The following is a 23,039-nucleotide window of genomic DNA, read 5'->3' as shown; positions in this document are numbered from 1 at the left end:
TGACAACCACCCAGTGTGGCAGGCAGGACACAGCAGGGTAGGGGAGCTAGCATCACCCCAGAACCCAGACTGACAGGCACAGTTGGGCTGCAGTGCCAAGATCAAGCTGGGAAGGCAAATCAGTTAAGTCAGGATCAGTGAACATCTGGTGATGGTGACCAGGATACATCACATTACAGTGATCACTGGGCAAGTCCATAGTGATGGGGCAAGGTCAAAGTTAGGCCAGAATGTCAGCTTACAGGTCAGGATTGGCAAAGGGAGAATGCAGTCCTGGGGCGAACTTTAGTGGGGCCTTTGAGCCCATGGGCTGGGTATATGTGTGGAGACCTCAGGTCAGGCTGGTCAGGTTGAATAAAACCCACAAGTGCCATCGGGCCCTGACAAGATTCCATTTAATTTTATTGAAAGAAATGCATGGTTAGGACTGCAGAATAAATTAATATTTTCTTTCCCTACTGAAACAGAACCATATTTGTAAAAGACCATGACTTTATTTTAAAAACCCATCTCAGGCTGGCTTTTCAGATTCCAACAGAACTTCTGAGGGCAGAGGCATACTGCAACAGGCAGCAGTACCGTCAGTAGGGCTAAAGGCATATTAAAAATTCTGCTGTTAATAAAACTTAACTTTGAGCCTCTCTGTATCACATCCCAGTGTCATATTTTAAGTGCTAAAATATTGGGCATATCCTTATCTCTAAGCCCACTAAACTCTTCCTTATTCTTTGCTGGAATGAAAACACAATGAAATCCTGTTCTTTTGAAGTGAAGTGGAACAAGTTTATAGTTAACCTTAGAATAGGTACAGGAGGACACAATTTATAGGTTCTGTAGTTGCCTGCTCTCAAACTATTTCAGAAGAGTAGTTTCACTGGTGAGGCATCCCCACTTCTGGGAGGTCCTGCACCCAAGCTTTCAAAATGGTAAGGGAACTTTATAGGAACCATATGTGGAATGGCCTGAGCTGAAGGAAAACTCCTTTCTTCACCTCTAGTAATGACTTTGACTTAAGCTTTGAAATGTAAGCTTATGTCTCCACAAACAAGTATTTTTTTTTCCTTTAATTTCTGCCAATCTTCAAATTTTCGTGCTATCCATATCAATGAATGAAGAAATGCTGAAAAAACAGCTGCGCTTCAGCAGCAGAGAAAGAGATTTTCCAAAGTTCAAAGACATTAAATGTGAGCACCAATTTGGTGTCAAATAAGAAAACAGATGATACATTCTTTTCAATTGAGCTTATGAGAGATACGGGGCTTTTTGTCTGTGGAGAGAGGCAATTGCAGTATTTCACTATACAAAGCATCTTAAATAACAGTGGTGATATGGTGGAAGTCTGAGGCAGAGTCCTGAGACTAGCACACTCATCCTTTCATTGAACCCAATGTTATTAATTACTATTCAAGGCAGCTCCTGAATGCATGACACATTCATTCAGGCTGTAAATTAACCACACTATTTCTACATTGTTGGATGGCTCTACATTAGTCTTTTCTCTTAGTATGTGTAAACTGCACATTCTATAATTATCACTGAAGGTCTTCATAGACTTCCTCTGCCATTACTTTGGGTAGTGGTGAGGTGATGATATTTTATTAGTAAGCACAGAAGTGTTTGATAAAGTCAGCACCAGGGACAGATTTCCTCAGCTGTCACATGTGCTAGGAGTGCTGAAATATTTCATTCTCATGACCAGACCTCCTCATTTCTCCCTAGAAATTGCTTTTCCCTGTATCAGCTTGTTAGAATTTCTATTGTACCGACAAATTAAAATGAATGGGTAAGCTCAGTAGACGGTTCAAATGCACAACATACGTAGAAACCTGATTTAACTGCCTATTTAATGCAAGGTTCACAGTCTCTTTTCATCATGTCACTTTTTAATGGAGCAGAGAACAATTCTTCACAGAATCACAGAATCATTTCTTAAGATTTTCGCATCACCGTGCATTTACAATAAATACAATCATACATGGCTTAGGTTTCTGCCTCATTAGGTATGTTCACTATGACCTGGAAGGAGGAACCTCTTACACTGGTACTTAGGTTGCCTTGGTGGCTAAATGTTGGAGGATGTTTGACAAGCAGTGCTTGCTTTACCTTCACAATGTTGTATTCCAGCCATGCAGAAGACCTCTGCAATGAACCCCTCTTATCCAGCAGCATCTTGAATGAACTTCTGATGTGGGCTTCAAGCCCACAATCTAATTTTCCTACACATGCTAAGTGCAACATTACTCCTGTTGCAGCCCTAAAAACCAAATCATTCAGCCAAGTGCTGGTATTCACTACTTTATTACTGTTTCATTCACAAAACAAATGGGGCAATGGACATAATTATGCAGTTCCATAATGATGCATGTGGCACAGTATCAAGAAAATTTTACTGTAAAGAGAATTTTAATGCAACCATTTAGAGATTGTTGCTGTCTTCTGCTCAGCACAGAAGTGAAACAATTAACAGCTGAGACTGCTGGTGTGAAGTAGCAAAGCACTTTATTGCATCGTGCAAATGAGGTACTACAGCACACTGTACAGCAGCAGTAGTGGTATAGGGCAAGAGCTGCAAAAAGGTCCATGCAATTCATACTTTTTGTTTATATTAGTGCTATTATACCCTATGTATTGTGGAAATCTTTTCCATTGCTATTGTCTCATGCACAGAATGAATTAAAGGATATGTTTGCTCCAAGGCATTGGTTACTTTTCAAGAGGTTCCAGTATTGACATAGGAAGGAGTCATTGCTGGAGATGGTTTACCCAGCTTGAGCTGCCTCCCAGAGGGACCAGTAGGGTGTTTTGTCTTTCAGGAGGAGAAGAATGGTAAAAAAATGTCCTACAATACTGTACTGTAGGTGATAAACTAATAATTTCTGAAAACCAGGCAAAAATTCAGGAAATAGCCAAATCCAAAGTTCTGGTTCTCTGAGACAACCTTTCAGCACTGACGCTTGGCAGAGTCATGGCCGACTCTTTTCAGTAGCACAGGAAACAGTACTGCGAAGAAAAGAAAAATTACATCACCACCCAGGTTGCTTCTGAGACACTCACAAAGTACTCATAAAAGGTAAAAAGCCCAACATCTTTTCCTCTTAGCCTCCTCAGAGTCTGGTCATTTAGGTTTTCTGTGATCAGGCACTACTATACGGATGACTTCTGAAATTTTTTAATGATGGTAATAAAGGTTTCCATTCATCTCTCATCACACTAAATATTGCATTGATGTTCACACTTACCTTTGCTCTTGCTCTTTTTTTCATCTGCCATGGGAACGAGGAATAGGAACAGAGTCTTTTCCATCCCTATTAATGTCTCTTCAGCCTTCTGCATAGTTTAGGATTACCATAACTGGACAGTGTTAGGATTTGCCTCCCAGCCACTGCATTCAACCATTTGCAGCCTTTCATTTAAAGTACACCAGAACCATCTGCTCAAGTCTGCCCAGAAAATATGCATTCTTACAAATCTCAGTGTAACTGACATTTTAGAAAACTGATGCTTTCCTTTTGCCACTTATAAAGACTTTCTTTTTTGTTATTTCTCAAAGTAGAGAAGCCATCGCTAACATACTACAATATCCTTATCTGTAGATTACTTAAAGGACTAAGAAACCAGTGAAAACAAGTACCACTGAAGGTCATCTGAGAAGCATGGACAGTAAGCTAGCCCAGAATTACCTTGATGCATTTTCTACTCTGGGTCAGTTAGGTGATGGAAAATAAATGTATATTCCAATGGGAAAAATGCAGAATTAATACCCAGTTTGTCTGGGTTTTCAAATGTGTTTTACTGGATGATTCTCAAAGCAGATTATGGATATCTTCTCAAAAGTCTAACTTCCAGCTGTAGGCAAGTTTGGTTATTTTGGAGGGCTCTCAACACAGAGAGGGAGATAAGGTCCGAAAGAGCTGATCTGGTTTGAAACAAGACAACTTCTTATATGCTAAAATAGATTGGTGAAGTGTAAGATAAGTGGAAATTGTGAATTAGTTTTTGCAGCTCAAGATAGGATATACAACTGATCACAACAGTAAATAAAGACTTGGATGAGACAAAGAGGCTGTTCACAGTCCAAGACTTCAGCACTGTACATACAAAAAAAGGAAATGAACAACGAGAACAGAATTTGTGTTTTGTAATGGATAGGACAAAATGTCAGGACCCTGAGTCCTGAAAAAAAACCCATTAAACAAATAGTACAATTCCTTCCATCTGATACTTCAGTGTCAACAAGTCAGCTGTTTCTCAGGGCTAAAAAACATAACATATTTTACAATCACATATTATATTATATTATGTTATGCATCAAAAGCATTTTTCAGAGCCTGCCTGGGTTTTCCATTCCAAACAGCATGCAGAACAGGTCTCCCAATCTGATTGGTTTGTGGTCCGTCCCTAGTGAGTACTGAATTTTTATTTCAGCTGAGATTCATGTATGAGATTTCAGAGCAAAGGAAGCTAGGCAGTGAACCTAAAAAATTAACTGATTTTGGTTCAGATTTCTAATTTCTCTTTGAACTAGAGCTTATATTTTTGAAAGATGACTGATGTTCATTTAAAGATACAGAATTTACTATATCATTAGTAACAAAGAGGTGAGAGGTCTCTGTAGTCACCTAGTGGAGTTCAAAGGAAGTTGTTGAAACCACAACATCATCTCCCTTGCAATAGCAATAAAACCCTGTGAAGGTTCTTGCTATCCTTATAATCTAAGTGTTTACTTTATGTCAACTAACATTATCTCTCATCATCCAAACTTGTCAGGTGCTTTAAAGAAAATTGAAAATATATCACACAATGTACTTTTATACAAACAAAATTCAGGGCTGATACTCTGATCTTTGTGTTTCAGACTGGGAAATATCCTAACTTCATACAAAAGAAAAAAATGGATTTCTTCCATACCATGTCATTATATGTTTTTATGTTTGAATGCACATAACTGACTGTATTCAGAAGAACAACCATATCACCCAAAGGACATAGAAATACAAGCACAGATCATAGGTTCACAGAACCGTAGAATCACTCAGGTTGGAAGGGACCTCTGGAGGTCACTGGTCCAACCTCCTACTCACTGCAAGTCCAAGTGCAAGATCAGACCAGCGTGCTTGGTGTTTGATCCAGTCAGGTACTGAGCTCCATGCTCTAGGCTGGTTGTCTGGGCCCTGCTCCAGTGCCTGGGTGTCCCCATGGGGAACAAGCTTCTCAGACTGAGTCTCTCTTGTTTCAATACGGGCCTGTTGTCTCATCCTCCTGCCATGTACTGCTGGCAATAGCTTAGCTCCAACTTCTTCATAGCCTTTGGGGAACTGATGTTAGGTGTCCTCCCTTCCCTAGCCTGAATAAGCCTCTCAGCCTCTCCTTGAAAGGATTCAGCTGCTTGTAGCATCTTTCTACATACCCTCTGCTGAGGTGTAAAGGACAATACAAAATGCAAATAGGCGTAGAATTGAGATTGGTATTTCAGAAACTCCTCTGTGAAGTATGAATAAACTGCATACAATATGAATAAGGCACAATCAGCAAGCTGTGCATGGACTTTTGCAACAGGCCCAGCTCTGGGTCCTTTTGTACTCCTTCAGCAACACAATAATTTCATTTTCATGATTCAGTGATGTTCAGCTGGGCTGATTCAATAGCATTTCTATTAAAAGCCAGGTAATCTAATTTATTCATGGATAAAACTAACTGATTTTCAGACACAGTATGAAAGGGGCAAAAAAAATCTATACCCTTTGTGGCCTGACTGCCACTGGTGTTCCTGTGGAGTGGTCTGAGGACCTCCTACAAGCAAGTGGAAGCAAGTGTGTACACGTACACCTGACAATCTGCAGCTGGCAGTTTTTGCCAGGGTTGGTTTGTGGTTTTTTTCTTTGGCAATGCGTTTTTCTTCCCTGTAGGGGTGGTGAGGCCCTGGCACAGGTTGCCCATAAAAGTTGTGGCTGCCCCATCCCTGGCAGAGTTCAAGGCCAGGCTGGACAGGGCTTTGAGCAACCTGGTCTAGTGGAAGGTGTCCCTGCCCATGACAGAAAGGGCTGGAACTGGATGATCTGTAACATCCCTTCCAGCGCAAACCATTCCATGAGCCTGTGATGTATCCAAACAGTTTACAGTGGGAATGTGCTGTGGAAGGAGTCCTTGCAGTCTCACTCACTCTCCCACCCTAAGGAAGTTACAATTTTTTGGTGTTAGTGTAAATTGCAATTTGCTTTTCAGCAACATTGGGTACCACAGTGCCAAGAGGACTGATTCAAAGCCTGCTGCAGCTCAACGGAAATATTTCCACTGACCACAAATGTATTCAGAACAGCCCTGTCACAGACCAGACAACTTCACCAGCAAGCAGCCACAGCACTCCTTCTCTGGAGTAAAACGGATTTATGGTTTTCTCCTGCTGCCCTCCTTCCTGCAGGCTTCCCGTTCTCACTCAGCACCCGCTGGGAGCCCCGAAGGCAGCGGGGCTCTCCCCGAGCGCTGGTGCGGGTGAGCCACACGAATCGTTGCAGCCAAACCCGAATTTACCGGGTACCGGGTACCAGCCCCCTCAGGCTGGCTGTCGCGACAGAACCGCGGATGGCCCACGAGCCACGGCCACGGAAACAGCCTCCAGCAGCTTTCCGCCTCAGCGGGCCACGACCGCCACCTCCTGGCTCCACTCGGCAGCGCCTCAGCTCACCTCAGCCCGGCCCGCCTCACCGCGCCGCCCGCCGCCGCTCCTCTCCTTCGCCCTCCCCGCCGCCGCCGCCTCTTGGCACCCGGCGCTGGCCCGGAGCGCTGTGGGGCCATGGCAGGGCTTAACCAGGCGCCAGCTGCTGGCACCAGCAGCAGCGGGCAGTGCCGGTGGCTCCCGCAGGGTGCTGGCAGCCCGCGGGGCGGGACGCAACGACCCGCTGCCGCCTGTCTGAGTGGGGCGGGCAGCTCAGACAGGGCACCCAGGCCGCCACCAAAGACAGCGTTAGCTCTGCTAATTGCCCTGCTCATTGCGATTTGGGCTGGGGTTTTAGGAGTGCCGGCAACATGCCAGCGAAGCAAAGATGAATCGCAGAATATGAGTTTAAGGGCTCTTGACTGTTAGGGAATCATGAGGCAGGGATACACCTAAGAACACATGCTCATACAGCTACTTCAAGTGGCGTATTTTTCACCATATAAAGTCAGGCCTGGCTTCAGAAAGCTGCACAGGAAATTGAGAAACAGATTTGCTTGTTACGATAGCTTAAACAAAAATAAGTAAGTCAATGACTACTGCTTGAGGTATTACCTGCTATTCATCTAATACCTGTGCACCACAGGACAGGTTTCCATAGGCCACATGGGGAAGTTGCATTTTGCAGGGAATCACATCCTTTTGAAGTTGCAAGATATTACCCAGTAATTAACACCATATTCCATATATATATGTATATATATATGTATTTCCATGTCATGAGGCTGGTGTAAATCACTGAGGATGATTCAGCTGGACACAGGGAAAAACTACAGTAATCTGCCTTATCATATCAGAAATAAGGTGGGGTTATTTTCCAGTTGAGGGAAACACGTGTATTATTGGTACATACTTACGTAGACTGGGCACTGGTTTTCTGCCATGGACCCAGTGCAGGCAGTCCTTACTTAAAATTGCCCCAAAGCTATTTCTGTTTCACAGTTACATCCAGGCTGCATCCTTTCTATTTTCCTGGGCAACTGTGGAAATGAAGAAATGCTTCATGGGGATGTTTCCTCTGTGAAAAAAACAAACACTCCAGTATGAGAAGAATCACAGAATCGTAGGATAGTTAGGGTTGGAAAGGACCCTATTGGAGAGAGTATTGAGGTAAAATCTGCATAAGCTGTACATTACATGTAGGGTCCCAAAAGCTAAAGACAGGCTTAAGGTCACTGTCTGGGTCCCACTAATACCCTGCCAGCTGTAGGTGCTTGGCTCCAGATGTGTGGGCAGGCTCTGCGGCCCATTAGCTGCTCAACACTTTGAATTTACGATGGCTTTAAACCCCAGAGGACTCAGGCCTGCCAAAGCTGCAGACTAGACATGTTTATTGGCTGTGAAAGAAAAAAATGCTGTTCTTCATACTCTGCCCTACTTCTCAGATACGGTCAAGCCACACTTGATGGAGAGTTTGGGTAGTGGTGTTTTGGTCTGAGCTGGAAACACTGCTGCAAATGTAGTTTGATGTTTCAGAAAGCTGTTTCAAAAGCCTCAGGACTCAGCGTACTCTCCCACACCTTGCTACCAGTGAGTTTTCCTGGCCAACATATGCAAGCGGAGGATGAAATCTGTCACATGGGCTTTGTGCCAGTCGGGGTCTTGTACCACTCTCTCCAGGCTGCATTCCTGTTGTATGTTGTGAGGATTTTGTTTTGTTTTTAAATACGGCTTTTCTGATTGAAATCAGTTTCAATGCAAAAGAAATGCCTGCTCCTGCAGCTCTCAACAAAATCTGCATGTTAAAGGCCTGTATTGCTGCTCTGGAATATATGATTCCATGGAGGGTAAAGAGGATTTTCAGGTTTAAAGTCCTGTTATGCAAATCAATTGTCTTCTGTTCTGCCTTTGCTTTAACACAGCCTGTCATGGTTCTTCTGCCATGCTTCATCTTCTATTTTCAAATCTACATTTTTTCAGACAATTTGATTTCAAAATTATATTTACATTCTTAACATCTCTTAATGAGCTTATTTCATTGGTTGCATAAACCTAATTATGAGTCACACCAGGGGCACTTTTGCAATGAATATTTCCTCCAGTTTAACCTGATCAGAGATTGTTGGGCCATGCAAAAACCACAGCTTCAGACATTGCACTCATGTAGCTTAAGAATGAGTTAAATACTTTAAATAGAAACAGTGTGCTCAAGCTGAGTTAAATTTTTGATAGAGAGTAGAGGCTGAGTTCAGACTACCCTTACAAACCAAGAGCAGTCCTTAATGGATACATTTGGGATGTATTGTACCCTGTTTTCCTTTGAAGGGCATGTCCGAAGGTACAAGGTCCAACACCTGCTTCCTCGAAGCTAGTCACCCTCAATAATAATGATAAATAGTGGATTGGTATTGTCAGTATTAAAGAGTGGTTTATTTATTTATTTATTTAATTAATATATATATAAATTTATATAATATTTATTTAACTGGCCTCTCAATTACAGGGCTTTCATGTATTTTACAACTGCTTTTTATGCCTGTTTTCACTGTTTTATCTTCACGTTGACCACATTTGCTCAGATGTAAAATGTCATTCAATTACCAAAAGTTCTACCCCGACAACATGTGCTGCAGAACAGGTTGTCACTGACAATACTGCTATATGTCTTCTGCTTCGCCCCTTCCTCCAGTGAGCTATCAGGCCTGCACACGAGGGTAGAATGCAGGCTAGGGAGCCACAAACTCAAGTCCTAACCTAATTTCTGCTTGTTGTAGCCCAGATTTTAAAATCTGACTCCTATATTTGCATTCTTTATTTGCAGGGGTGGTAGGCTTAGCACTCAGCTGCCCAAGGTGTTAGCCCTCAGGTCTTCTCTTTTCAGACAGATAATGTGCAGCAGTAATGTATGGTACAACAAACTGCTTTAGGTGATATTATCATTTCAGATGTCTTCTGGTCAGACCTGATATGCCATGAGTTAATTGCTAGGAGTTATTCAGGAATTTAGATGATAACATTCTCTGTACTGAGTTTAAATCATTAGCAAACCACCATGCTTAGTTAGAGCTACTCCTTAATAGACCACTGCCAGTCTAGCCCAGCCTCACTTCCTGGATTTGCTAAGAAACATTTAGCATTCCATTTACAGGCTAAAAGATTATTTATTTTAATCCTTGTGCTGCATTTCCAAGAAAAAAAAAGTAGCTTTTAATCTTAGATATGAATATACAGAACCCCCATGCCTGTAATGAGCAAGCTCACTGATAATGCCCTGAGCAAACCACCAGGTCCTCCTCAGTAACCTGACCTGAAACTTCCACCCATGCTCTTGGGCCAAGGCTCCATTTAAGCCCAGGTTTAAGCATGTTCTCTTTATATAAGGTCCTTGTCACTAGCAGTCCTCTTAGAGTTGGTTTGTTAACTAGTCTCTTTGTTTGATAATTGCTGGGCTGCTACTTGATCTGCTTCTGTCCTTTGGTGGCTGCTTGCCTGTTTTTGATGCTGTAGTACTGTATGTTGCTGGTGAGGTCAGTGTTAGCTCATGTGGCTGGTTGTGCTGCTCCTTCTATTAGAGAGAAACCCTGGTCTTGCTGTTCCCTGATCCTCAGAGAGGAAGCTCCGTGGGAGAACTGTCTTCCTGGTGTGCTTGTGAGGGAGTTAAGTGTCCTGCGCCTACTGAATGCTTGGCAAGAGGGGGTGCCTGTCTCACTTGGTGCTGCAGAGGTGTGCTGAAAAGGATGGAGTTACAATCTTTTTCTCTCCCTCTGACTGTTGGCAGTGTTTAGCTGTACATATCACTTTTACTTAGCTACCCCTGCTAGTTTCTGTATGACACATAAGACTGTCAACGATCTATGTCCCAACTAGGGGGGCGGTGTAAGTAACTTTGCTATCTGTCTGCAAAACTCAGAAGTCTTTTTATTCTGCCAATTTTATGTGTCTCAGATTTGCTCGGTTGCTTCTGGCTTCAACAGAGGTAGTGAGAAGAGTGATTAATCTTTAAGCTTATGCTTGAGAGTTGCATTTAATTGTTGGCAAATATTTATTCATACAGTCTCTAATTTATAGACACAGACAAAAGCCAACAGCTAGAGGAGACCAAACACAGAGGAAGCATCAAGCAAAAGCACAGCCTTTTTATACCCAATTAAAAAAGAAATATTATCCTAATGAAAACTCTCAAGGAAGTGGAGACTGAGTGGGTAAAATCAGATCAAAGAGACTCAACAAAATCCTATTTTGTTTGGAACACACTATTAATCAATTAAAGGATATGTGTTGTGTGAGGGAGCAGCGCAGTCCTGGCAGCAGAAATACTGAGAGGTTCAGCTTGTTGGTCTTACTTAGCAACTTCCTAGCTTATCCTGCTGTTTTCTCAGGAATCATTCTCCAAGTAAAGCATTTCTGAATTTAATGTGAGTGCACTGGTAAGATCTCAGTAGACAAAAACAATCACTTAAGGATAGATGCTGGTACTATTTTGTGTTTTGTACTGTTGTTCTTGTTTGAAGCAGTGTAAATCTGTACTAATGCCACATAAGTAAGTGGAACTAATCTGGTCTTAATTGTATTTTAATTTCTACTGTAAGGAGTCCATAGTAAGATACTGATTTCAGAGGTAAACTTATATTTCCTTACTGGATTATGGAACACTAACAAAACTACTACAACTGGAAGCAAAGTTTAGCAGCAAAACATGACCCAGGAATTAAAACGTGAAGTTCTCATACACTAATATTGGTATGGAAATACTTCAAAGTTCACTTTCTCTGAAACTGACATGTTTTGTCACTAACTTGCCAAGTGACAAATGAATTCTGTTTCAACATTGACATGGGAATAATACATGACCCTTAGAAAGGCTGTACTAAGATAGGAAAAGAAAATCACTGCTAGACCAAACAGACATTTGTTCCACCAGCAGAAATGCAATAACACTTTCTTCAAGATGCCATCCAATCTACATTGGGGGACTTCCTGAGACAGTGGTTATAGATACAACTTTTTAAAACATCAACAAACCAATAGCACCTTAATTGCATGTTCTTTCATGAAATCCTTTAACTGCTTTTAAAAATCCACTCTGGCTTCCCAAACTTCCAAATATGGCACAATCTGTGTTTGTGGAAGCGTTACCCTGAGTCTTTTTTTTTTTTTTTTCCCCTTTAAATCTGTTTTGGTTTGATGCCTTTTTGTCATAATAAGATGGACCAAATAATGAATTCTATGACTTCCCATCCCTCCTGTTCTTCGTCTTCTATTTTTACTTTTCACCTCTTTAGGATGTAGTAATGAACCTGAATTCTGTATTTAAGCTGTAGATTAACCATAAACTCATATGCAGCAGCAAGGAGTCAATGTACTGAAATGGTGGTGATTTCTGTTTGTTCTCTAGTCCTTGCCTAATATTTCATGCATTTGATTCACTTGTTTAGTTCATGCTTGCTACTAAATTGGCATATTCAAAGAGCTAATCACAATGATTCCAAGCTCTTTTTCCTGATTATAGTTAATTTAGGTAATCATACTGTATGTATAAGGCTGTCTTTATGTCTGACTCTGCATTATAAGACCCAGTTCTGACAGAAAAAAAAAAAAAGAAAAAGTGGAAATTCAGCGTCATGAGATTTTTGCAGTTCTTCAAGATTAGCTTTTGGTTCACTACACAAAATTATTGTTATCTCCCTATTCACTTACTCTCCTTCTCATTAATGTCTTAATATAATGTCTATTACATATACATATGGGATTCTGCTGATAAACTCTTTCTTGAGAAAGCTAACTGGTCTTTCACCTCTCTGATTTATGCCTTATTAATCTATACCAGGTCTATCCTCTTGCTATGTGACAGATTGCTTTTTTTCCCTCTAATGGCATTTGCTGAGTGACCTTGCCAAAAACCTCTGAAAATCACCCCTTTATCTACCTGCTTCTGATTCAGAGGATGCTAATAGATTTCTGTGGCATAATTTCTCTGTACAAATCTCTACTGAGTGATTATTCAGTTTATAATCTGTACTTAATTTCTGTTCTCTACTGTAGCTTTTACTAAATTCCCTGGTTTCAAAATACAATTTAGCAGTTTGCCATTTCTTGCAACCTCCTTAGAGTCCTTTCTTGCAAACCTGGCCTTGCAGTCACCAGCTCCTACATTCTGTGTTGCAGTGGTCAAAAGTTTGACGATTTAATATATGACTTCCTTCTCTGAATCAATAGCCAGTGGCACAGGCCAGCCTGAGCAATGGCACATTATTGCCATGTGCGGCTTTGATCTCAAAGTGCACTGCAAAACACAGTCTACCTGTTCTCATGCTGGGCAAAGGGAGGAAAAGTAGAAGTGTCTATCCATAAAATGAAAGTTGTGGGTGGCTAAAAATGTTACTAAACAATCCTTTGAATTCTAGATAAACAGTTTCTGTAACCTGAAATGTAGATGTGTTTCAAGACTTGTCATTACTGCAGTCTAGAAGAGCTTTGTACTTGGTGCTCCAAGAAAAAATTAGATTGCAATATAAATATATGTAGAGATGGAGAAAAGATTGTCTATTTTCTTTGTTGTTAACAGGTAGCTGAAGCACAAAGACTAATTGCCCAAGACTACGTTGGCAGCATGAAACCAAACTTAATGTTTGGAGCTTGGTCTGATCCCTAAATTATGGGTTTAAATTTCCCCTATAAGTATTATATATCTTAGTGTGAAAAATGTTGTTTGTACTTTTAATTATATTTGTCTTCTCTGTCTTGCAGAAACTGGTGTGCTTATGTCCATACCAGACTCATACCTACAGTGGTAGTGGACAACCTGGAAACCTTCTCATCAGGCAGAGCAAAGCCTTGGACTTGGTGTATTGGATCGTGTGCTCAAAGGTGTGTAGAACTGGGAAGAAAGAGAACTTGCAAGTTTGTTATTGCCAGCTGCATAAGTCATACAACCATGACTTTAGAAATGAAAATGAAAACAGACGGGATCATATTAGCATGTTTCCAGGACTCATCTTCACATGTCCTTATAGCAGGTATAAAAGCTCGTGAATTGTCCCTATAGCAAGTATAAAAGCTCATGACTTGACATGCCTTCACTTTGGCACCCTCTGATCAGTTCAAAGTTTTCGACTAAGCCTGCTCCACTCTTTCAGAGTACTGCAAAGGAAGGTGCACATGTACAAAGCTTTAAAGTGCATGTAGGCAAGGAAATCCTTTCTGTGCAGTTTTCCAAGCTTCTGCTCTGTTGGAGCAAAAGGCATCCCCTGAGAGGCATCAGTATTTTTGTTATTATCTTTGTGCTGAGTGCTTATTTCTGTCACAGATTTGGTTAAGCAGTGAACCTAGAAAAAGTGATTGGCCTGGATACAAGTTGTAAATAATGCCTCTGCTAAAGATACTCAGATTATCCTTTGTGGTTTGGGTGCCCCATTGTATACTTCAAACTTCATATTTCAGTAGTGAGATTGGGTTTCAGTGCCTGTGCCTAGAAAATGGTAATCCAAACCAGTACCAACAGAACAGAGATTCTAATACATTTTTCCCTTGAAATATTTCAAAAACCTCTTACAAATCAGTTTGGCTATTCTGAGAATTGTCCTCTAGATGGTATGGTAGCACGTGCCTGAAGTTTTGAGGTGAAACCGAATCCTTAGGATTTGGTAACTCTGAAATACAATAATCGTATTTCAAAACTATGGAATGGACCCTATGGTTGAAAGGTTGTAATTTATTTTTTTTTTTATTTTCTAATTTGACCTAGAAGATTTGCAATAACTCCAATTTTTTTTTTTTTTTTTTTTTTTTTAGGAAAATTAGCTCCTTGTACTGTTCCTGTAAATAAGTCTCTCCTATATAAATTTCTAAGGCTTCTGCGCATGGAGAGTTATTTTTTAAATCATTATTCCTGATTAACTCCTTTCATGGTCACTTACTTCGTTCTTGAAATGCATTCAGGAATGGATTATGCTAATGCAGAGTAAGATAGTTTGATCATAAAATAAGACCATGCATACAGCAAAATAACTGAGAACTCTGTTGATTACAGTTCATCTTAATGTTTTTTGAGTTCTTGCTGCTGAAAAAGCCATTTCTCAGAGGCAAAGCTAGTTGGGGACACAGCAGCCAGCTGCTGTGAGTGTTTTAATATACATAATATTACATCCCTTGTGAAGGGGTGACTAGATTAACTGTAGTTTAAAAAACAGGGTGCTATTTTTAATTCATTTAGGAGTAAATTTTTTTTTCTTACAGCCTCCAAATTTGTCCCCTTCCGGAAATGATTTAGACAGGGATCGCATGTCTGTAATCATTTTATCATTGTACTTTTTGAGATTTGAGGCGTTCTTCATGTTAGTGTTTAGCAAATAGAACTGTACTATTGTTTTTTAATTCAAACTTTGTATTTAACATGCTAAAAGAGGTAAGCAGGTTTTCAGTAGTTGTTTTATATGCTTTAGAGGAGCATGTTCATTCTAAACTGACTTCTCTGTGAAGTTAAGAAAGCTAAAAGATATGACAGAAACAAATTTGCTGCTGCCACTGCAGTTACATACTGTAACAGTAATAACTAAGGCATCATAATTACATAGCCATACCCTCCTTTCATCAGCTTCGAGTGGAAACACGCTTTATTGGGTTAATGTTTGTATAATCTTGGTTAAAATAATCAAAATGGAAGGCTTCCAGTGCACACTAAATGTTAACTGGTGTGGTGTAAATTCATTGTGATTGGGTTTTTTTTTCAGTAATTTCAAAGAAAATGGTATATCACAACTGTATTTTGACTCATTCTGTCCAGTTTAGTAGATATTAATTGTAATATCTTCCACAAAAAGATAGCATTATTTGATTCCTGAATAGGATATTCAGGAAAGAAGTCTGACAGCACTAAAAAGACATCAGGTTCCTTTTACATCTATGCATATGGTCTGAAGGCTGCAATATTAAAATTGTGGTTGCTATTGAAACACCAAACCCTAGTCAGGCTTCACTTTTAGTTTCAAGCAGTTAGCGAAAGGATATACTTGACATGTAAGATAACATAATGCAATTGATACAGGTATCGTACAACCCCTGTTTGGTCACCTAAACTAGGTTTAAAATGTTCTTGGTTTGTAGGTCCCAGACAACAACACACCAAGCCTACAGGATCAAACATAAAATAGTAACATCACTGGAGTGGAAGTGCTGTCCTGGATACAGCGGGCAAAGCTGCCAAGCCAAAGGTATGTAGAGCTATAAGAATTTGAAATTTTTTACTTCAACAAAAGAAAAAAAGTGTAGTCTGACTTGTGAGCAAATACCTCTGCTGAAAATCATTACAGTCTCTCCTGTTAATTTAAAACCGGGAGAGATGCACAGTAAATTAAAATGCTTGGGATTTTGACTCTTCCCTGCACATGAATTTCCAGAGTAGCTAAGCAGAATGTCCTTTCCTTTCTTCTACTCTAAATACAATTCTAAATAAAATTTTCTCAGAATCTTTAGTCCTATTCTATTTTGCTAAATATGGAGCTTGCATACAGTGTGTTTGGAGTTTCTACTTTTGACCTTTTAGTTATTGAATATTGCAATGATAGAGATATTAAATCCAGGTCCTCTATCGAACACTTGCTGTAAAATTCATCTTCAGCACTGTGACTCTTTTGCCTTTCAGTTTCAGGCGCTAAGAATATATTTTAGATATGATAAAATAATATATCAACATTACTTCCCTCTGAATTGAGTAGGACTTTCTTTGTTCATTTTAACAGTGACTGAATTTTTGTAGGTATTACACATGATCCCTGTAAAATTGTGCCGTTTTTTGACAGAATAGAGTATTTTACCTCTGCCCTGGTGATCAAACGTATGGCAGTGTACTGTAGTTTAATGTCTGTATAATAGCCATTTCTTTGCTGCTGGTCTTAAACAAGCAGGCCTTGAAAAATAAGATATGGCATCAGCATACATATTTGAAATGAATGAATATTACAAGAAAGGCCATTAGATGTGGTAGGGAATTCAATCAGCAGTGGTAAAGTAGAGGCTGTGATTAAAAATTAATGTAGAGGAATGAAGAGAAATCACTGTTATTCACATCCAGGAGAGAAATTTCAATACTGAAGAGCCAGAAACACAGCAGGCACAGAATTCTCTTCTGTACAGCTGGGCGTGGAGTCAGATATTAACGCAGGACACAGTCAGCAAGGCTGTCCAGTGAGCATGGATCAGGTGTTTTAAAGGTTTGCTTTTAAAAAAATGCAAACATTAGCAAAAACAGATTAAAAAATGCTTATTGAAGGGGGAGGCTACAGCTGATAAAACTGAAATGGCATCAAAACAGGGAAGCATTGACCAGGAGAAAAAAAGCTGTATAACTTGATTTGTAGTGGCATCTGTGTAAAAATAAGAATAAAGGAAAATGTTGTCAAGTGTTACAGAAGCAGGCTTGAAATTACATCTCCTGGGTTCTGTTTTCAAACCTCTTCTGGCTTGCTGAATAATTTGGGAAAGCCACTTATAATCTGCATATGCAAGTTTACCCATCTAGAAAATTGAGATGACACTTATCTCACAGGGGCACTGGGATATTTAATTAATTAATGCTTGTAGAAGTGCTTAAAAAGATTGGGATGAAAGGTGTTATGTCAGAAAGGCTCTTCTTCCCTGCTTCTGGAATCATGCCTCCCATGAGGAGCAGACCACCAGCACAAGCCCTGCTGTATTATTCAATTCCCACGAAGGGACGTCCGCTAATGAATTTAAACAGCCGGGAGTCCGTCTTGTCTTCAGGCACTTCGTTTCTACAACAGCAGGGGAAGAGACGTTGTGAGCTTTGACGGGGGCTCTCCAGAGGCTCTGAGCTCTCCGCTTGGTCTCTCTGCACTTCATCTTCTCAACAACAGAAGTCTTATCGAAGGGTGCCAAGAGAACTAGGGAATTCTGACAATATGGTTTAGACCCTGGGAAGGCACTTTGAGTGTTATGTGGGTTGCTTGTAGCAAATGCTAGTTCGAAATGCCTTCTGGTTGAGCTTCTCTCTCAAACCAAGTGAAATCATACATAACTATTTCAGTCTGACAGTCTAGGCAGGAGAAAACACTTGTCATATTCTGATAGTTATTACAAGACATCTGTAAACTGTATTTGGTAGCCTCATTGTAACTGCTTGGCTACAGATGCTTCTCAAGGTAATGTAGTAGTGAGTGAGACAGAGGAGCATCTGGGAAGACACATGTTCAGATCACTGTTTCTAACTTTACCTCCTATGCAGCAACACATGACCAAATTAGATTAAGAAATGGATCCTAGTCCAGCATGGACAATGCAACTTTTTAAGAAGGGAAAAATGCAGACATAATTTCTTACAAGTCTCATGAAGCAGTGCAGTATGGATTATTCAACAAATAAAATATCATTGTTTTGATTTGGGAATACCAAATGCCTAAATCGGAGCAAAACTACTAAGATGAAGGGTTTATAATTTCTGAGTTGAAAAATTCAATATGTAATTTTTACTAAACACAGCTTCATTTTCTCCAGCTTAAGGATGAAAAATTAAAATAATGTGCATGTAGTAATGTCTGAAGGTAAGAAATCCCAGTTTGCTCATCTACATGTGTTCTCTTAACACTATATTATGTCAAAATTGATTTCAAGAACTGGAAGATGCATCTTCAAATATAGATCATGCTGTATTAGAATTCAGCTTTTCTGTAGACTGAGGCTGAGGTGACTTAATGTGTATGAATTCATTTCCATCTGCCTTGGCTGTGGTTTAGAGCAAACAGCTGGTTCTCAGAGTTGCTGACAATGCCATAGCCATTGCTAGCACTGAATTCTCTCTCATGGTAGTGATGTCATTTCTCCAGCAGATGGCTGTAAAATATTCCACACAGGAGTAAGTAACTATCCCCTGCTTGGGGTGAGCCACAGACACAAAAGGTAGCAATTCCCCTTGAAACCCAGGGAATGGTAGGAAACCATCAAATTCCCCACAGGCATTCCCCTTCAACTACTCCTGCTTCATCAAAAATATATTGAGAAAAAAAGATCCAATTTCCATTTTTGTAATATTTTCTGAAATCATTTTGCATTCTATGTTTAAAAATACATGGGTCAATAAATTATACATCTAGGCCAATATATTCAATAATAGGAGCCTAATATTAAATTCCTATGTGCGTTACCTGATACCCAGAAGTGCTGAGGACCCCGAAGCTCCTGGAGAAACTGGGAGAACTCATTGCTCGGCAATTTGAATTGCTGCCTCTTGTTGTTGTTGATGTTGCTTTGTTACTGTAAATGACACCTATAAGGTGGGTCTAGTAGTCTAATTTTTGTTTTATATTTTCTTTTTAAAATGAACATAGAAGATCCAGTTTTTAAAAGGTCTCATGCAAATAATTTTATGTCTATTTCTACCCTAAAGCATACAGATATTAGAGTTTCAGTCTGGTGCTCACATCACATCTGCTGCTCTTCAGCACCTAGGATGGGGAATCTCAGCTGAGGGACCAAGCAGTACATAAGACTTGATCACCATATGATGTGTCAGAGCACTTCCTTTGGAAACAGACTGAGGCACACTAGAAGAATGATATAGTAGAAGCTATATTGCCGGTGACTCTCCTGAATTTGCTTCACAAATGAAACCCCTGATTTTCTAATGCTGCCTAAGTACCTTTCCTTATACAGTGATGACATTTAATAACTCTGCAGTATGCTTTATTGTCTTGTAGGAATTCTGTGTGTTTGTATCACTGGTTACTCTTGCAGCTTTTAGAAGTGGCATAATGCACTCTTGGCTTGCTCCATTACTGGCATGCTCCAACAGAGTGATACTATATCCTGGATCTTGCAGAGATTAAGTTATCTGAACAATTTAAAGCATTAGTAAAACAAGCACAAAGCCATAAATATATATATCCTTGAAAATCCATAAGTGACTAAAACTAAGGCTTTTAGGTATTCCACAATGTGAAGCTGTGAGTGGGGCAATTGATTTAATAGGGAGGATGAGAGATAAGATGGATAGTATAAAAAACCCTGGTGCCTATAGCACTAACAGTGGTAGTGAATACATTTAGAGCAACAGAAAGATCGGTAAATGAAAGAATAAAAGAACATCGATCTGCTGGTCCTTATCACATGCAAGTAACTGACTCCCTTGTCATAGATTATATCTTCACATCACCATCTGATAAATCCTGTGTAATGAACTGGGCTGAATGCAAGTATTTAACTCCTGTCAATAACCGTGCCACAGAAGGACAACTGAAGCTATTGAAATGATAACTATTTGAGGATTTTGTATTTATCAGTTGATTTAAATAAATTCTGTGAAATTTTCAGTCCATAAATTCAGTGACCTTTCCTTTGAGTTTGTGTGCTAATTGTTACTCCCCGCCCCCTTAATTTGCAACATAAACCACCTTACAGCACCTTTAAAGGTAATCTATTGATCCTTATGTATACTGCTAAGAGGCTGATGAAACAAAGGGAATTTTTTGATTCAGCATTTCATTCTGTTTCCTTGGAAACTCACATTATGGCCAAACTAGTCTTAATATTTGAACTGGAAAATAATGTCACCATACCAAAGTTATTCTGCTTGTACTGTACTAAACACTGAAAATCACATAAGTGACATTCCTTAGATGTGTTCCAGCTGGAACAGCATTCACTTCAAAATGCTTCATGAACTGAGCAAGCGTATAAAAATTGGTCTGAATATACAGTAGAAAATGTACAATCTACTTTGTACATGTTTTTTGCTTATTTTTTTGTTTGGTTTTTTTTTTCTTTAACAATAATGAAATCAAAGCAACACAATTAAGCCTAATGGCTGGAAAAATAAGTCAGGAAGGTGGGAATCTCAGTTCAGTTCCAGCTATCCTATCAATTGTTCCCTACTTTTTGTGAGTGAAGGTACTTTATTTTTCTGAACCTCAGTTTTCCCAACTGTAATATTGAAATAATAATAATGGTACTCTAGCTTTTTGCAAATTGCTTTGGACTCTTTGGGCTGAGATGTAAACTAAGCTCAGCAAATCCCATCTGTTACAACTGGAGGAAATATTTAAAAACTTATTCCCCTTGTAAAGTTTTTAAATGTACATACCAGTTGCAAATCTCAGGTGGTATTTGTTGGAATTTGATGAAGTTTTGAAATGTTTTTATTTTCTAGGTGCTGTAACAATGTAATATCCCCATTGCCTTTGGTAGGAAGATTTATATGGTCAAAGGTTTGTGTAATCTGTAATCTGTTAAAAAAATAAAAATAAAAATCATCAGTTTCAATACACCTAATTCTGCTGCTATAAAAAATTAATAATTTTACAGCTGACAATCACTGTATTGCCTTTGTACTATTGTTAGTTTGATCTAAAATATTTCTCTAGCATTTTTTAGCCTGGGAGATCACAAAATTCTGTTCATTTTAGAGCAAGTTTTGACACTTTAATGTTAATACCAACCCTTTCTTGTAGATGGACTAAGCAGATAATAAGAATCACTGCAAATTATTAGGCTTTGATAAAGTTATTACAGAATAGAGAGAGAAAGCAACTGTTGTGGAATCGTGATTGTCATGTTCAGTGTTTCACTCATGTCCTTTCCTTTTTCTCCCTCTTTTGGCTCAAGAACAACAATCACTTATTCACAGCAACCAGGCTGAAAGCAGCAGAACTGTCAGTGAGAGAACACCAGGAGCTCCTCAGGACCCCAATGGGCCAGGTCAGCTGTTATAATTACTATCACATCTAACCCAATCACTGACCACATGACTCACTAAGATCACTGCAAAAACAATTTGGGAAAAATCCCTGTGTGCTGAAAGGACCTGAATGAACCGTTAGCGTTTCTAGTCATGGGTCAGTGGTATGTTTCTCTGGTAAAGACAGGGAGAAGAAACTGAATTTAAAGGCGCCAGTAACTTAGCATTTATAGAGTGTCTTGTGACGAAAGAACCCCCAGGAAAGTCATTCTGCATAGAAATATTTAAACTATTATATTAGAGTAAAAGAGAGAAATTACCAGAAAAAAAAACCCAAACAACCAAACAACACGGAAAAACCCCCACAAAAAACCCACCCAAAACCCCACCAAAAAAACCCCCAAACCAAACCCAAATCAAATCTAGGAGTAGCATAGACCAGCATTGGGCATAAAAGTAAATGTAGTGACGTTAATTTTATTATCTGAATATGTGATTGTTGTTACATATTACAAAAAGTGGTGCTTTATTCAAAGCTAGTACGGTTGTGCTTCAAACATTAGCAAGGGCAGTTTAGGTGTGCTTTAAACTGCTCCATCTAGGATAATCAAATAGCTAAACAGTACAAAGGCAATTTATAGCTTTATACAGATGTTTAGGACTGTTTCTTATTACACTATTTATTTGCTCACTACTGTGTTTACTTCAGCCTACCTAGACTGTAAGGATTTGGAACATGTCAGTGTTTTCTTGCAAGGGTATGTACAGACCTCAGCATTGTAAGACCTGGTTAGTAACAGTAATGCTTTTATTCAAATAGTGATCTATGTTGAGAAGTTACCTAAGATGACTGCTGCATGAAAAGCTTTTCCACCTCTTAGTCTCTAGAACTATTGGGTGTGCACACTTCCCTTTTTGTTTATTTTCCATTACCATTTGTATGATTTAAAGTTTACCGGCACAAATGTCCCAGAAAATTAATTTCATAGTTGTCTGCATAAGTATTCATGGAAATGGAATTTTATTAATGACAGGTGTTTCTGCACACCCACTGAACTGGGAGCAGAAACAATCATGGTTTATCAGACCATTCCAATTAACCATGAATTTAAATATTAAGTGTTCACTAAAAGGAACCATGAAAAGGTATCCATGATTTAGAGGTAGGCAAGTAGTTGTCAACCTATAGTATATTCCAGTCTGTACCACCTGGAGGTGTGTATGCCTTTGAGGGTATAGAGATGTTGGTAATGCAGAATTATTTGGAAAGTCTGTACTTAGTGAACTGCCAACAATCAGTGTACCATGTTTAAATAACAGCAAGAGAAACATGTGAAACATTTGAAGAAGGAAATTTGAAAAAAAAATTCTCTGCTTGTGATATAACCCCCAGCAAAGAGTGAGACTGCATTTGTCAGGTAAATTTTTGGTGGCAAATTAAATGCAAGTTATTTGGCAGGATTCCGTACACCCTGTCAAATGAGCCTGTAGTTTACATGGGAAAGGAGCCAGCAGCTGGACAAGATGTGAAAGACAGTGTAAAGGAAGCATGTTCCTTGAACTTTCTGAATACTTCTCTTTTCTCTTGAATCTGTTGAGATTTCAATTATGAATGTCTGCACTGGCTTTTTGTATAATCATCAGCTGTTACACACTATGGTGTAATTGTCACTCATGCAGTTGGCCTATATTCAAAAACATTTT

At 39.5% G+C, this 23,039-nt stretch overlaps 1 protein-coding gene across 3 annotated transcripts in view; it reads left to right on the top strand.

Moving 5' to 3' along the window:
- Nucleotides 1–23,039, top strand: part of MMRN1 (multimerin 1) — a 46,021-nt gene that overhangs the window by 3,481 nt on the left and 19,501 nt on the right. For 2 of the 3 annotated variants that reach the window (XM_065692021.1, XM_065692015.1), the window contains exons 2-4: nucleotides 13,400–13,519; nucleotides 15,755–15,861; nucleotides 21,263–21,355. In XM_065692021.1, the coding sequence (XP_065548093.1) occupies nucleotides 13,400–13,519; nucleotides 15,755–15,861; nucleotides 21,263–21,355 (320 nt within the window). The remainder of the gene's footprint in view (nucleotides 1–13,399; nucleotides 13,520–15,754; nucleotides 15,862–21,262; nucleotides 21,356–23,039) is intronic. The other variant, XM_065692032.1, reaches the window with a different exon arrangement.

The sequence above is a fragment of the Lathamus discolor genome, chromosome 1 (genome assembly GCF_037157495.1).
Source record: "Lathamus discolor isolate bLatDis1 chromosome 1, bLatDis1.hap1, whole genome shotgun sequence".
NCBI classification, from domain to species: Eukaryota; Metazoa; Chordata; class Aves; order Psittaciformes; family Psittacidae; genus Lathamus; species Lathamus discolor.
Note: the sequence above shows the minus strand (reverse complement) of the source record. Positions and strands in the feature narration are given on the sequence as shown.